General features: G+C 43.1%; 1 protein-coding gene across 4 annotated transcripts in view; it reads right to left on the bottom strand.

The window, feature by feature from the left end:
* Positions 1 to 5,151: 5,151 nt before the first annotated feature.
* The window catches only part of LOC132382568 (EGF-like repeat and discoidin I-like domain-containing protein 3), a 114,681-nt gene continuing 106,466 nt past the window's right edge, over positions 5,152 to 13,366 (bottom strand). For all 4 annotated transcript variants that reach the window (XM_059952901.1, XM_059952899.1, XM_059952903.1 and 1 more), the window contains one exon: positions 5,152 to 12,678. In XM_059952901.1, coding sequence (XP_059808884.1) covers positions 12,535 to 12,678 — 144 coding nt within the window. In that variant the 3' untranslated portion in view covers positions 5,152 to 12,534. The remainder of the gene's footprint in view (positions 12,679 to 13,366) is intronic.

The raw sequence follows: 13,366 nt of genomic DNA, 5'->3' as shown, positions 1-13,366 counted from the left end.
GTCCATAGGGTGATTCAAAGTCAGAGGCAGAAATTAATTTAACTCTGGATTACTTAACCTATCCCGGAGCAGGAGAATTGTTTTGAAATATATTTCCCTTCAGTCTAAAGAAACCTGTCCTGTACCTGTTACACATTACATACAGGTAAATCAGCTTATGAATATTTGTGACCGGTAGTCAGGAGAACAACCAGCCCTCAATAGCTCAGTTTTCACACAGACTGCTTGTAAAAACAAACATGATTTTCCTGAGCAACACACACAAAATGCTGGAGGAATTTAGCAGAACAGGGCAGCATCCATATAGGGGAAAAAAGAGCCGATGTTTCAGAGCAACACCCTTCATCAAGAAGATAGTTTGCCCTGAGATCCCTCTATTTTAGATCAGATGTACTTGCAGATAAACAACCTCTCTGTATAGAGTATAATTGTATGCGTCTGTTTATATTGTGCACTGTGTACCGTGTTTTTGTGCGTGAATGTTCGTGAGTACATGCATATTTCTGGGGGGGGGGGTTGTGCGCGCGCGCACATGTTCCATCTTGCTTCACAACCTTTACAAAAGACATTCCACATCCACAGAATTAAACTTTGCAGATTCCAAATGTCTCAGTAAAAGATTCAAAGAACCATATTGAATTTCTATACATTGTCCCATAGGACAAATAGGAATGCTTTATCACCAGTTAAGACCTTTAGAAGTGTGGTTACCATGGCAATGGAGAAAAATCAGCAACCAATTTCCACGTAGCAAACTCCCTCAAGCAGTATTATGATAACGAATTGATAATCTGTTTTAAATCTTGTCGACGGAGACATAATATTGAGTTTGGCCCCAATGCAGCTGTGTTGTATAGTTTCAAAATAGTTATAGTTTCATTGAACACAGAAGGAGGTCCTTTGTCCTAATAATGGCAAGCTTCCATTTACACGAATCGCATTTTATTCTCCCAGTAATTCTTCCCAGATTTGTCCACTCAGAGGTAATCAGATTTGGAAACAGGTTTATTATCACTGACATTATGTCATGAAATTTGTTGTTTTGCCGCAGCAGTACATTGCAATACATAAAAAAATCTATAAGTTATATCATTGAATCAATAAACTAGATCAAAATGTGAGGAAGTGTTCATGGATTCATTGTCCGTTCGGAAATCTGATGGCAGAGGGGAAGAAGCTGTTCATAAAACATAGAGTGTTCATCTTCAGGCTCCTGTACCTTCCCCCTGGTGGTAGCAATGAGAAGAAGGCATGTCCTTGATGGTGAGGGTCCTTAAAGATGGATGCCACCTTCTTAAGACGTCACCTACTGACAATGGTGGGAGTCTGGTGCCCTTGGTGGAACTGGCTGAGTTTGCAGCCCTCTGCAGCCTTTTCTGGTCCTGTGCACTGGAGCCTCTACACTATGCGGTGATTTATGGTTAATTTACACAGGCCAATTAACCTACCAACCTGCAGGAAACTAGACCACACAGGCTGAAGCCCACGTGGTCAGCGGGAGAATGTGCAAACTCCGCAAGGCAGTGCTGGAGGTGGGGATTGAACCGGGGTCACCGGAGAGGTGATGCAGCAGCTTTCCCAGCAGCATTGCTTGCTACCCCCCCCCCCCAATTATCCCCAAGCGAGTCAGCCTTCAATTCAAGTTTAATTGTCAGTCAACCATGCACGAATGCTCATGAATACAGCCAAATGGGATGGTGTTACTCCAGGGTCAAGATGCAAAACACAGTATCAACAGTCACACACAGCACAAAGCACACGTAGCACGTCGGAGATAGAAAAGTACAGCCACTTAATAAAAGAGGCCAGCACCGCCGAAGTTTGCAGACGACCACAACAGAGCTTGTCTTCTGCCGAATGAACACTGGGGTGGGGCAGCAGCCTGGACACTGCGCCACAGCGCCCCCCTCCCCCACCATGGCACCATACCCGGCGCTTCTCCCTGTTCACTCGTGGCTGTGCCCTGACTGAAAGGTCTGCCTATATTTCTGTGCTTCATTCCCATTCAGCTTTGCTCTGCGCTGAACAGGAGTGAACCAGTCACGGGATGATGGAATGCTTTATGAGGCATTTATGAGGTCAGACCTCACTTGGAGTATTACAAGGAGTTTTGGGCCCCTTATCTAAGAAAGGAAACACTGGCAGTGGAGAGGGTTTGTGAGAATGATTCCAGGATCAAAAGGGTTAATGTATGAGGAGTTTTTGATGGCTCTGGGCCTGTACTTGCTGGATTTCAGAAGAACAAGGGGGTTCTCACGGAAACTTATTGAATACTGAAAGGCCTAGCTAGAGTGGACATGGTGTGGAGGGAGTTTACAGCCTCAGAGTACAAGGATGTCCCTTAAGAACAGAGATGAGGAGGAATTTCTTCAACTAGAGTATCTGTGTACTTCATTGCCATGGATGGCTATGGAGGCCCCGTCACTGGGTATATTTGAGGAGGAGGTTGACAAGTACTTAGTAAGAGCATCAAAGGTTACGGGGAGAAAGCAGGAGAATGAAGTTGAGAGGGACAACAAATCAGCCATGATAGAATGCCAGAGCAAGTCTGATGGGCTGAATGGCCCAATTCTGCTCCTCTGTATTACAGTCTAATCTAACACACAGAGCACCAGGATTTTGCTTTAGGGTATCAAGCTTATCTTTCCAGTGCAAAACATGAATTCTCAAGCCATGTGTGTAATTGACTTTTCTGTCATTTGAAGTAAACTCTGATTTGAGCAGAATTTGGAGTGAATCCAGCAGGCAAAATGATTCAACACTCAGACCCATATCTTAATGTGCTATGCAAAGGATTGCTTATAGTCTTGGACAAGATGAAACTCATTTATTTAACGATATATTTAAAGGCTCTGCTTTTTGTAAGAAACTGTTTTATGTCTTTTCCATGTCGGATTATGGGTCTGAGTTTAAACGTGTTTGATGTTTCTCGAGCACATTTCAAACATCCCTTGCACTGTGGGACATTTGAGCCTGTTCTCTCCAGTTTAGAGCTCTTAGATCTATTTGTTAATGAGGAGAAGGTGGGTCCCTTTATGTGAGGTCTTGTCCCAGCCTCTAATGAACCCACACAACCACAGATTTATTTTGCCCCAAGCCAGTATTACAATGAAAGTTGCTTGAAATACGGGGACTGTGTGAATGAATTAGTCCTTAGCGGCCAGCCAGGATTTATATGTGGGCACACAGATCAGAAATGGAAGAACTCCGTGTCTCCCATAGATGATTTACTGTAAGTTGGTGGTAGGAGGTCTTCACTACTACACAAAAACGCAGCACCATACGTTTTGATGTCACTGAACCAAATCACACAAATGGCCGTGAGCCTTCGAGATGAATAATGTCTGGCTACCCACTTTTACAGGATTCAAGCATCGCTGACAAGATCATCCCTCACTGCTCTTGAACACAGAGCACAGAACACCACAGCATGGTACAGGCCTCCAGCCCAGCACGTTGTGTAAACTTTTACCCGACACTAAAATCAATCTCAAACACACAAAAAAAAATCTGCGGGTGCTGGAAATCCAAAGCAACGGGCAGAAGATGCTGGAGGAACTCAGCAGGCCGGGCAGCATCTGCGGAAAAGAGTAAACAGTCGGTTTTGGGCCAGGATGCTTCTTCAGGACTAGAAAGGCAGGGAGGAATTTAGAGTAAGAAGGTGGTGGAGAGGAGGAAGAAGTGCAAGGTGGTAGGGGATAGGTGAAACTTGGAAAGGGGGAAGAGGTGAAGTAAAGGGCCGGGAAGTTGATTGGTGAAAGAAATAAAGGGCTGACGGAGAGGGAATCTGACCGGAGAGGACAGAAGGCCATGGAAGAAAGGGAGGGGAAAGGAACACCAGTGGGAGGTGATGGGCAGGTAAGGAGATAAGTGGAGAGAGGAAATTGGGAATGGGGGAGGGTGAGGAGAGGAGGGAGGCAAATCAACGTTCATGCTATCAGGTTGGAGGCTGCCTAGATGGAATATTAGATGTTGCTCCTCCAACCTGAGTGTGGCCTCATCACAGCAGTAGAGGCGGCCATGGACTGACATGTCAGAATGAGAATGGGAAGTAGCATTGAAATGGCTGGGTCCCACCTGTGGTAGGATGGAGCAGAAGTGCTTGATGAAGCGGTCCCCAAACTTATAACTGGTTTCAACAATGTGAAGGAGACTGCATCAGGAGCACCAGACACAATAGACAACCCCAGCAGATTCACAGATGAGGCCCTCAGTGGAGGTGTACAATCATGACTCTCAAATTATGGCACTTACTTCCAAACGCTTCCACCCTCATTTCTGCTGAAACATTAAACCACAGCCTTGACCTACCCATGACCTTTGGCTGCTTTCCCATTGTCTCTATGTGCCCTCCTTGAGCTACGTCTTGCTCTTCCATGACCTCTGCCTGCTCTCCCAGCGATGGACAAAGAGATCTCAACTCACTATCCAAAAAGCAGCAGGAGTTCCTCCTGGTGATCAGACAAATATTTATCTCACAACTGCATTATTAAGATAAACTGGTCACTGTCACTTCTGTAGTTGTGGGATCTTCCTGTGTGAAATCTGATTGCTCCATTTTCTACTTTTCAATAGCATCTACATTTCAAGGAATAACTTCATTGCCAGCAAGCAGCTTCAGGACATCATGAAAGATGCTGGTACTGTCATTCCTTCTTTTGTTAAACCCTCATATTCTTCATGTTTCTAGTGAATTGGTGTGAAAGATAAATCTGTGATTCAGATGCTTAGATCCCAGTTCAAGAGTGTGATTACAAAACATGAAACATTACGACACAATACAGGCTCTTCAGTTCACAGTGTTGTACCAAACTTTTAATCTACTCTAAAATCAATCTAACCCTCCCCTCCTACATAGTCCTCCATTTTTCTACCAATCATGTGCCTAAGAGTTTCCTAAATGACTCTAATCTGCCTCTATCCACACTCTAGCAGGGAATCCCACACATTCACCACTCTCTGTGAAAAAACTTTCCTTCAATCACTTTAATATTATGTCCCCTGATGTTAGCCAATTTTGCCCAGGGAAAAAGTCCATTCAATCTACGCTTCAACATTAAAAGAAAGCTTTAAACTGTCAGCTTAATAAATAACTCAGCATATTTACTGTGATATAAATGATATGAAGATACAAAATCCTCCAAAGACATGTTTGGTTTAATCCCCTTTAATGCTTGCACCAATGATAAAGAGAAATCAGTGGAGTTAGTTCTTACATAAATCAGTTTACAGAGAGTGGAGGAGTGTACATTGTGTTTTACACCCTACCATACAAACGGAGTCATTTCTTGTAATAAATTTAGAGCAGGCAAGATGTTTAAGAAAATTCAGCATGAGTACAGTTCATTCAATTCCTCTCGTCTTCATTGAAACCGTTTGATGCTTTTCAAGATGATGACCTTGTGATATATTTGTAGGACATCAGTCAGCCAATTCTATCGACCAATAAAATGTTGTTCGCTTTTCATTTGGCAGTGAAAGGGGTTACTTAAAATATATCTTGCCTTCTTTTCAAAATATGAACAGAAAAGCCAAAGTATATCGGTAATTGCCATCCTCATCCATCCAAGCCATGACCTTCTCCCATTACCCCCATCAGGGAGGAGGTAGGGAGCTCAACATTTTAGGATTCACTTCTTTCCCTCTGCCATCAGATTTCTGAATGATTCATGAACCCACAAACACTACCGCACTATTTTTCTCTCATTTTGGACTACTTTTTAATGTGTTTCTTATTGTAACAGAGGAGTTTTTTTTTGTGCATTGTACTGTAATGCTGTCACAAAACAATGAATCTCATTACAAATGTCTGTCCTGGTCCCAACTAAATAGCAGCAGGCATTCAGGTTTTGCCACTCCAATTCCCCAGAGAATGGTTAGCTGCCGCTGTCCCTTTAAGACTCAGACGGCCAATTATTGACTGCCACATTCCTTCGTGGAAAATCTGTCCTTTGAGGGCTCATGCTGAGCACTCACTGCTCAATCATGAGTTCGATTTCTAGTTCTACTGTTTGTGATTTTGCCTTTGGATTTCACTTGTGTAGTCTTGTTCATTTCAAGTCTAATCGGAGTTAATTCTAGACCTTACTCTGCACTTGGGTTTATCACCATCGACAGCTCTCTCGTTACAATGTCAGTGATAATACACCTGATTCTGATTCATGAAGAGAATGTTGTAGCATAATTTGTGAGGCATTTATCTTCAAAAGGTTACCTTGTCAGTCACAGAAAGAATTTGGTATGCATTTAGTACAAAAGGCATTCTAGACCTCACCGGCACACACAGACACGTTCCTGTTAAGCTTGAGTATGCACAGGGAAAGAACAAAGTACTTTGGAGCAATGGGACAGTTCCTTCAAAGAACCATCAGCGACTGATGGAATAAATTGCTTTCTTCTGCATTGTATGATTCCAAGTTTCAATTCAGTGATGCATATTGTTCCCCAGTCCAAATGCCAGAGAGTGGTGAATCTGTGGAATTTGTTGCACAAGAGGCTATGAAGGCCAAGTCATTGGGTATACTTAAGGCAGAGGTTGACAACTTCTTGATTGGTCAGGGCATGAAGGGATATGGGGAGAAGGCAGGAGATTGGGGCTGAGAGGGAAATGGATCAGCCATGATGAAATGGTGGAGCAGACTCGATGGGTCAAATGGGCTAATTCTGCTCCTATATGTTATGGTCTTAGTATTAACATAGGACTTGAAAGAGAGGCACCAATAAAATTGAAGTCAAGTTGTTGGGCAGGATGGAGCGCAGCATTTAGCACAATTGCTTTGCAGTGCCAGTGATCATCACATTGCTGTCTGTAAGAAATCTTATCGTGGACCCTAATCCCTCCATGTCACCAATTCAGACAAACAATCCCCATTATCATGGACTTCATTTCATTAAGTTAATCCTCTCCACAGCCTTTGCTCAACGTTTTTCATTCTACCCATTCAAATTTCCAAAGCAAAATTATCCCCAATGTCTTTGGACCTCTATCTAAAAAAAAGATTTGCTGGCTTAGGCAGAGAGGGTCCAGAGAAGGTTCACAAAGGTTCCCACAGCTGCCTGTAAGGAGTTTCTACGTTCTCCGTGAGACCGCATGGTTTCCTGTGGGTGCTCCGGTTTCCGTCCAGACCACAGACATACCGGTTGGTAGGTCAATTGGGCATTCTAAAATGTCCCATGATTTGGCTAGGATTAAACTGGGAAGTTGCTAGGTGACTTGGGTTGAAGGATGGGAAGTGTCTATTCCATGCTGCGTCTCAATTAATAATGAACCCAGGAATGAAAAGGTTAATGTGGACACATGATGGCTCTAGACCTGTACTCACCGGAGTCCAGAAGAACTAGGGTGGATCTCATTGAAACCTACCAAATACTAAAAGAGGACACCTAATAATGGAAGAGCCTAGACCAAAGGCACAACCTCAGAACAGAAGCATGTCCCTTTATAGAGAAATGAGGAAGAATTTCCTTAGCCAGAGGGTGGTGAATCTGTGGAATTCATTGCCACATAGAGCTATGGAGACCAAGTCATTGGGTATATTTAAAGATGTTGATAGGTTCTTGATTAGTAAGGGTGTCAAGGATAACGGAGAAAGGCAGGAGAATGTGGTTGCGAGGGAAAATAAAACAGCCATGACCAAATGATGTAGTAGGCTTGATGGGCTGAATGGTCTAATTCTGCTCCGCTGTCTTTGGCCTTTCCAGTTTTCTGTCTGTGACTAGCTTCTCAGTGAGTTTGTTGGCATTGTACTGACTGCCTGCCAGCGATTCCATTGAATTAACAGCTGACACTAGAATTGAGAGAGAAACAGGGCCAAGGGTCTGAGAGCTGGTATGTGTTTTCTCATTGATCATAAATTCTAGACAGTTCAGCTCTCTCCCCACAGATATCCTGACCTTTGGAGCACTTACAACTTTTTCAGTCTTCATTACAGATATGCAGCATTTTCATGAAGTATTTTGTTCAGTATTAGTGATCTGTGAATCTACAAAGGTAGTCCAAAGAGCCTCGAGAATTCAGCCATTTTTATATCTGTTCAGCCTTGTTCTGCTGCACATCACTGAAAACAGTCTCTGGGAGTCCATCATACCAATTTGTGTTGACAGCACAAATATTCCACAGTGCAGACTCTGAAACTAAACTATCTGGAATCTTAAATTTCCCGATCAATTAATTATATTTCAATACCTATTCCATTGATTCAGTCACTCTACACATTGCTGCAAACTTTCACAGGGACTTTATACCAATCTTTAGTTCAGGAGTAGAGGGACAAAAGACGTGGCTAATCCCCATAGAGATCGGCTGTAGAGAGTTCCTGGGAGGGTCAGCATGGAGGTTGCTGTGTCTGTGCTGGGCCTTTTTGAAAAGAGTAAGAACCAAACCGCTCGCAGGATGGGTAGGAAGCTGAAAGAGCCTCTTGCTGGATATGGAGCAGACAAGAGTTGTTGAGCTGGAAATCAGGAGCAGATGGGGCAGTGACTTTGCCACCACTGCTGACTTGCCAACTGGAGAGTGTAGTGGTTAGGGGTCGAAACACTCTGTGAAGGTTGGGCACCACCTGACATCATCTGCCCCTGGCGAAAAGCTATGGTTACCTCATCAGCTAACTGAAGAGAGCAACCTGGTCTATGATGCAAGCAAAAATATCATAATTGCTTTAAAGTAAAATAAAGATGTAAATTATAATTACATCAGCAAATTAATTAATAGTTGAAATTTCCCATTCGCAGACTAAGTTATCCACAACCAACATTTGATCTGAAGAAAAGTTAAAGTGCAATAACTTGTGACCTGATTTAATAAGCAAGTCAATAAATACCAGGGAAGCCCACATTGTTTTATAAGGGGTTACTTATAGGAAAAGCATAACTCTATATGTTAAAGTCTGGTAAATTATTTTGGGGAGAATTTTTGCATGGACATTTTGTGAATGTGTAGTGGTTCATGGTAAGGTGCTAGTGCCCTCAAACCCACCAGTCTCCCATCAACCATTCACCCACCCCATCCTCTAATTTCTTTGGGTTGAAAAACACAGCTACAAAAAAAAAGTGCACATGACTGTTAAGTAAATTGGCCTGGGAGTTGATGGTTTACAAATACAACACAGGAAGTCACCCTCAATTCTAACTTGAGTGGAATGTCCAATGGTGTCTTTCTAAGTTGTGACATACAGTGTAGACAAGTGCTACAGTGTATCATCACTCCAATATCTTTTCACCATAATGTTGTGGTAATCTTTCAAGTTTCTCGTAGGAATGGAGCTATTCCATAAAATGATTGTGAACTGTTCATCCTACAGCATATCCGGATCAAAATTCACCCAACCTCATTCAGAGCAGTAGTAGAGAGAAATACTTTCACATGTAAACACTCGGACTTGAGGATCCAAGTTGTCATGGTGTGAAGTATGTGGGAGGATGGATCTTGCTCTGAACTTGCAGGAAAAGGGTCCTTTACCAACTTGCCTTTATCACACAACACCGTCCCCTGACAATGGAGGTCCATGATGATACTTGTAAAGCTGGCTCACGCTCCACAGCCTAGCAGCCACCTGTCAGCAGATGCCGACGTTGACATCATCTGCGGAGCGCTAACACGGCTTTCAGACATCCAAAGACCAGAGCGCCTGAGGAGCAAGATGTCAGATCTAACACAAAGCAGCAGTGACTTCTCACCTTTGGTTCCTATAGCAGATGCCCCAGAGAACTGGAAATTACCAACAATGATCTCTCCACAGGAAACTCCAAATCCATTGGCACTGTAGATGAACCATTATCAGCGTCCTCTCCCAGGCTGACTAACCCCAGCACTGAGGCTCTAATTACACACAACTGAATCCACGAGAGGGCCCACCAGTAGTCATAGCCACACATTACTGGGAGGACAAGAAGTGCTTTAGGAATGAGCTCAAAGCATCCTTGGAAAAAAATTAACATGATCACGGACCAAGAATCCCTAATTTCAAAACGATTAATATGGAGGGGCAGCATCCAAGAAGGTATTGAGAGTCTTCAGTCTTTTTGGAGTGAATACAGAAAAGCCCAGTGAAAATAGCTGGAGCCCACCAGTGCATAAACCACCCACTTATCCATCCACAACCAAAAGAAAATCTGCAGACGTTGGAAGTCCAACCAACACTCACAAAATGCAGGATGATCTCAGCAAGCAACTTCTATGGAAAAGAGCATAGTCAATGTTTCGGGCTGACATCCTTCATCAGGCCTGGAAAAAGAGATGAGTCGTCAAGTATGAAGGTGGGAGGAGGGAAGGAAGAAACATGAAGTGATAGGTGGATCTGGGAGGAGGGAGGGATGATGTAAAGAGCTGAAAACTTGATTGGTGAAAGAGGAATATAGCTGGAGATTGGGGAATCTGATGAGAGGACTGAAGTCCATGGAAGAAAGAAAAGGGGGGAGGAGCACCAGAGTGAGGTGATGGGCAGGCAAGGAGATAAGGTGAGAGAGGAAGAATGGAAATGGGGAATGGTAAAGGAGATAGCTGGAGCATTATTGGAAGTTCGAGAAATCGATGTTCATGCCATCAGGTTGGAAGCGACGCAGACAGAATATGAGGTGTTGCTCCTCCAACCTGAGTGAGGCTTCATCATGACAGTAGAGGAGGCCATGGACTGACATGTTGGAATGGGAATGGGAAGTGGAATTAAAATGGGTGGCCACTGGGAGATCCTGCGTTCTCTGGCAAACGAAGCATAGGTGCTTGTCGAAGTGCTCTCCCAATCTATGTCGGGTTTCACCAATATACAGGAGGCTGATACCCACTGATAATACCATCCATCCAGTCAAGCATACCCTGCCTTCCCCGTGGTCGAGTCTGCGGATTCTAAATTGGCCTAACTTTGCTTCATCCTTAACCACAAGCACCTGTCTGAGAGGTTTGTTGACAATTTCCTTCTCTCTTTCTCTTGTAGTGAATGAGGTAACAGCGGTAAATTGGGACACTGTACCTGTCCAACGATTAAAGCTCTCCATATAGGAACACGGGCAGGGGATGAGACCATTCACTCTCAAGACATGTTCCACCATCCAATTAGATGATAAATGCTGTATCCTAGACAATTTATACTTTATTCTGTACCATTTAATAACGTTTCCATCAAAAATCTACCAACTTCCATTCTGAGCTTTTCGACAGATCATGTCAGACTCCTTCCATGCCTGAAAAATATCTGTTGTCATTAGTGCAGGATATTTGTTCTTTTACCTCAAGATGTCAATACCGACTGATGCTATCAAACTGCCATGATAACCTTCCATCGACCATGCCTGGCTCAAAGTTGGATCTAGCTGTTGTGTACAGATATATGTTCTTGATCTCCCACCTTTTGTACCAATGCACCGATCACAATCTCTCTTAAACTCTTCGTACTGCAAAGGGGACCCATTTACTTTGGCCCAGTGTTTTGCACATAAGAATAAGCTCCAAAGCAAAGTGGCTACTAAAACTTTCATAATATGGTTAAGGAGATAATGGAGGTCAGTTTCACTTTGAGTGATTTGGGAAATGAACAATTTTGACCTGGAAGATTGAAATTTTTTCCTCAGATTCCACAGAAATCAGCATGTGTGGTGATCAATAAAGCTGGACAATTCTCATTTGATCTGAAATTACCGATTTCATATTACTGCAGGAAGCTAAAATATTCCCACCTCTATAAGGTTAAATCTTTATGAGGGAATATATTCCATAATCAAGATTAATGAAGATCATGCAGCTTAATATTTTCTTGCCAATATGATATTGTGAAATATCCTTCCTGCTTTCTCACATTGAAGAGGCAGCAGAAGTTAATTCAATGGCAGATCTTTTAAGGATATTCTAGGGAATCTTGGCCAATCATTTAAGGATATTCTCAGGGAATCTTGGCCAATCAGTTAAGGATATTCTCGGGGAAGCTTGGCCAATCACTTACAGATATTCTGGAGGAAACGTGGCCAATCATTTAAGAATCTTCTACAGGAAGCCATGAGGCACTGGTGTCTACTTGAGCTTCCCCCGGCAAGAATAAGCTCCCGATTTTAGCCTCAATGCTCCACAGAATTCTCAAGTGGAAAGTCAGGCACTTCTCCACAGGACGATGATCAGAGGACCCAACCATCTCATTCTGAAAGATCTCTTTCACTCAGGGGTCCCTGACCTTATGGACCCCTACCATTAACCAAGGGGCCTATGGACCCCAGGTTCGGGAACCATTCTCTGCAGATAATCAGGTAACCTGACCTCTCTATCACTCCCCTGCTTTGGTTTGCCAACAGGGATTCTCATTAGTGACCCTTGACAATCGTTGGATTCTGAGGTCAAAGGGAAGTGGGGACTAAATGTCAAAAGGTCACTAATGAAGGGGAAGAACACTACAAACAGGTTTTCTTGCTTTCTAATAGTCATTGGTCTGTGGTAATGAAGAGATTATCATAGAATGAAGCTGGCATTCCAGTGTGTATAAGAGGTACAATACAGTGATGCCGATCAGCAGAATACATATCAAATAACCCTCTATCGCAAGCAGGAAGCAAGGTCTATTCGTGACATCCCAGCAGCTCCATGCGGAGAGTGATGCGCTCATGCCAGGTCTGAGGCAAGATCCGGACAAACTGTGCATAGAACGGTGGATCAAAAATGTTGCGCTTGTGGTTGTAGTTGTCGTGGTTGCCCTGGAACACCTACGGGGAAGCGTGTCAATAAAGAAAGGAAATGTCAATATTGAATCCAGTCACAAGCTTTTCTTACACCATTCTGCTGATCTGCACCCGTCATTACATTCATTATTACAAGTACATAGCTAACTCAGTTAGCTCCTGCAAACAAGCAATTTCAACGCTCCCTGCAGTATATTGAAGGTTCAAGAATGATTAATGTCAATTGCAATACACAAGTGTAAAGTAAAAGCAAAATAAATGTTACTCCAGATCTGATGCAGCATAAAAAAATGCAGTAACACAAAGAACACAAAAAATATAAATACATAAGATAGCTTATTATATATAGGTTGATTGTATATCCATTAATTGATGCTAGGCACAGGTGTGTCTGTATATAAGGTGACTCTGAGAAGAAATGATAAAGTAGTGGTGGTGGGGTGGAGATGTTGATCAGCCTTGCTGCTTGGGGAAAGTAATTGTTTTTTTAGTCTGGGGGTCCCAGCATGGATGCTACATGGCCTCCTCCCTGATGGAGTGAACCAACCAGACTATGAACAGGGTGGGTGCTATCGTTGATGATGTTGCTCACCATTTTCCAGCACCTATATATAGCAATAAATTAACCTAATCTACTTGCCATCTGATGCAGTCTTCACAAACAATTGACCAACCATCCTACAGACTTCAGTACCCCAACAAGCTGACCTAA

Source organism: Hypanus sabinus, chromosome 28 (assembly GCF_030144855.1).
Source record: "Hypanus sabinus isolate sHypSab1 chromosome 28, sHypSab1.hap1, whole genome shotgun sequence".
NCBI lineage: Eukaryota > Metazoa > Chordata > Chondrichthyes > Myliobatiformes > Dasyatidae > Hypanus > Hypanus sabinus.
This window is presented reverse-complemented; position numbering and strand designations above follow the sequence as displayed.